General features: G+C 38.2%; 1 protein-coding gene across 1 annotated transcript; it reads right to left on the bottom strand.

The window, feature by feature from the left end:
• Positions 1-424: 424 nt before the first annotated feature.
• Positions 425-1,379, bottom strand: LOC142656601 (olfactory receptor 2B8-like). Its single transcript, XM_075831532.1, has 2 exons — positions 793-1,379; positions 425-677 (listed from the first exon to the last, which is right to left on the bottom strand). The coding sequence occupies exons 1-2, from the start codon at positions 1,377-1,379 to the stop codon at positions 425-427; spliced, it is 840 nt and encodes a 279-aa protein (XP_075687647.1).
• Between the last annotated feature and the right edge of the window lie 1,789 nt (positions 1,380-3,168).

Here is a 3,168-nt window from a genome sequence, read left to right as displayed (position 1 = left end):
CCAAGATTAAATATTATCCCCTAACCCCAAGATAGGTGATAACATGCTGATCGGTGATGGTCTGAAAGCTGGGACCCCCATCAATCACTAGAATGGGTGTCCTGTTGAGCAGCAGATCGAGCATGCACACTGCCGCCCCATTCACTGTCTATGGGACTGCCGAATTTAGCCAAATCAAGCGATCAACTATCTCTGTCAGTGCCATAAAGAATGATTGGAGCTGCAGGGTGCATGCTCGACCTGCCACTCCATTCATTCGGAAAAACAGGACCCACGTTCTCGTGATCGGTGGTGGGCCCAGAGGTCAGGATCTCACCGAGCAGCATGTTATCACCTGTGGTTAGGGGATTAGATTTCATCTTGGGACAATTCCTTTAATATTTAATTGTGGGACAACCGCTTTAAATTTACTGTTAAATTTATTTTACCGAATATAAAAAATATGCATCATTACTTTACTTATGGAGACTTTCATGACTGCTCTTTTGACCTCTTTATTTCTAAGGGTATATATTAAAGGATTCAACATTGGAATTATAACTGCATAAATTACTGTTAGAATTTTGTTCATATTTGGTATAGAGTATGACCTAGGCTTCATATAAGCAGCCATAGCTGAACCGTAAAATAATGTTACAACTAGCATATGAGAACCACACGTAGAAAATGTTTTTTTGCTGACCCTCAGTGGTTTTCATCTTTAAAATAGCTCTTATTATTTGAATATAAGAAGTTATTATAAAAACAATGGGTATCATTAAAATGAGCACGCCAAAAACAAATATTACAAACTCAACAACATAAATATTTCCACAACCCAGTGACAGAAGTTCAGTAGCTTCACATAAGAAATGGTTGATTTTGTTATTGTCACAGAAATACATAGTCCATATTAGAACAACGTGAAAAATGGACAATAGAAATCCAGAGATCCAGCTTCCTGTAGCTATCTTAATACATACTGTCCTTTCCATGACTGTAGTGTAATGTAATGGGTAGCATATTGCCATATAACGATCATAGGCCATTATAGCTAATAAAATACATTCAGATGACCCTAAAGAAAGTGATATGTACATTTGAACAACACATTCTGCAAGTGAAATTGTCTTTCTAAATAGCAACATGTCCTTCAGCATTCGTGGCGTCGTTGATGATGAAAAAAATATATCGATGAAGGATAAGTTAGTAATGAAGAAGTACATAGGAGTCTGAAGACTGCTATCTGTAAGAGTCACCACAATAATCATAACATTCCCAAGAACTGTAAATATATATACTATCAGAAATATACCAAAGAGAGTTGTTTGTGTCCTTGGATTGCTGGAAAGCCCGAGAAGAATAAATTCTGTAAATACTGTGCCGTTTTTCCGCAACATGCTAATGCTTAAACAAGAAAAAGAAATAACGTTTAGAAAATAGCTGATACAGTATGTGACACTACATTGAAAATTCTCAAACATGTGAGAGGAGATATTTGTAAATTGATGTTTACACATTTAAATAACATGAATACTGGAATAATAACAGCTTAGGCCTGTTCACATCTGCGTTGGAAGCTCCGTCATGGGCTTCCGTCGCTGGTTCAGCCCATTTAATGCATACAATAGCACAGGATGCTGCACTGTTGCTTCTTGGTAAATCAACGGATACCCCGATGGAAACCATTAAAGTCGGTTCTGTCGGGCGCCATTGTCTCCGTTGTTCAACAACGCTTGTGCTTCCAGCATTTTCAATGTTCTGCTGCTCTGACGGAGCAGAACAACGGAAGACCAAAAGCGCCGATGTGAACAGGGCCTTTGAGGTACATATTATGTAAGCTTGGAATCTAATTGATGTACCAGAATCTAATTTTAAACCCTAAATCACAACTACTAAATTAAAGCTAAGGTGATCATGAGGTCTCAATTAGCTATAGTATTTAAATAGTTTTCATACTATACTGCCCTGTTTAGGAGGGGTGTAATGAGGGGATAGGGCTGTTCTACTATTAGCCAAAATGGCACACAAAGTTTTTTTTTGGCGATTTGGCTAATAGAATCGAATAAAGAAAACTGTGAACTCATAGTTATGAGTCTGCTGTATTCTTTAGGAGAGTGCTTCCCCCTCCTCTTCCCCCTCTCATCAGTGACTGAGGGGCTGCAGTGTATCTGCAAGCATACAAGGCAACCATTAATCAATTGGGATTAGGCAGCATAACAGGAAGCGCCGGTCACAGCCCAAGGTGCAGGACGCTCAGCTGAGCGCTTCTGCACCATCGTTTCACGGGCGGTGGGGGTCTCACCACCTGGATTTCCACCAATCAAAATTTCTGATATGCCTCTATGATATATCAAAAGTTTTTTATATTAATGTTACTCTTCAAAGGAATATTGAGATTGGGTGCCATAGTACAGATTTTGTAACTGTTGCAATGTGCATGAGGCCTAAAGCAGAAGTAGTTCCCCTGCAGCCAGTACAGTACTTACAGACATTAACAGAATAAAAGTAAAATATATAATTAGGGAAATAGAAAATATATATATTAATGACATTACATTTTCATACCAATCTTGATTCAAATAAATGTTATCCAAATAATTAATTAACTGAAAGAAAAAACTATTTAAACTTACTGAGCTCACAGTTGATATAATAGATATGACAAAAAGACAACAATCTCCAGCCAAGCCTCAGTGCTCACTTTAAATACTGTGGTATTTATTATAAGATCTAATTACTATACAACACACCACAGCTTAGCATTTCCCAAATGTTTAATTTATTCTAGATAATTAACATTGAACAGTTATGTACAGATTTTTATATTATGTTCATTAAAAGTAGAGATGAGCGGACTTATGATAAGTTCGGTTCGGCTGGTTCGCCGAATTTCATGAAAAAGTTTGATTCGGACCGAATTAGTTCAGACCGAACCTGTAATTCAAGAAAGCCCATAAAAATAGTGTCTATGGAGCTCCCGTAGTGGCTACATGTGTGCACCCGGCATTACGGCAGCGTTGTAGGCGACGTCAGTAAATAGTCACTGTCCAGGGTGCTGAAAGAGTTAACTGATCGGCAGTAACTCTTTCAGCTCCCTGGACAGTAAATTCCAATCACAATATAGAGCAACCTGTAAAAAAAAAAAAAAGCCGTTCATGCTTACCGAGAACTTCCTGCTTCTTCCTC

The sequence above is a fragment of the Rhinoderma darwinii genome, chromosome 6 (assembly GCF_050947455.1).
Source record: "Rhinoderma darwinii isolate aRhiDar2 chromosome 6, aRhiDar2.hap1, whole genome shotgun sequence".
In the NCBI taxonomy this organism is placed as follows: Eukaryota; Metazoa; Chordata; class Amphibia; order Anura; family Rhinodermatidae; genus Rhinoderma; species Rhinoderma darwinii.
The sequence above is the reverse complement of the archived record's forward strand: the minus strand, read 5'-3'. Positions and strand labels throughout refer to the sequence as shown.

Bases quoted from the DNA above. Each gene is read 5' to 3' on its own strand.
- LOC142656601 (XM_075831532.1), bottom strand. From the start codon at position 1,379: ATGTTGCGGAAAAACGGCACAGTATTTACAGAATTTATTCTTCTCGGG. The intron at 678-792 runs GTTTGTAATATT...ACTGAGGGTCAG, and splicing joins GGAAATATTTATGTTGTTGA to CAAAAAAACATTTTCTACGT.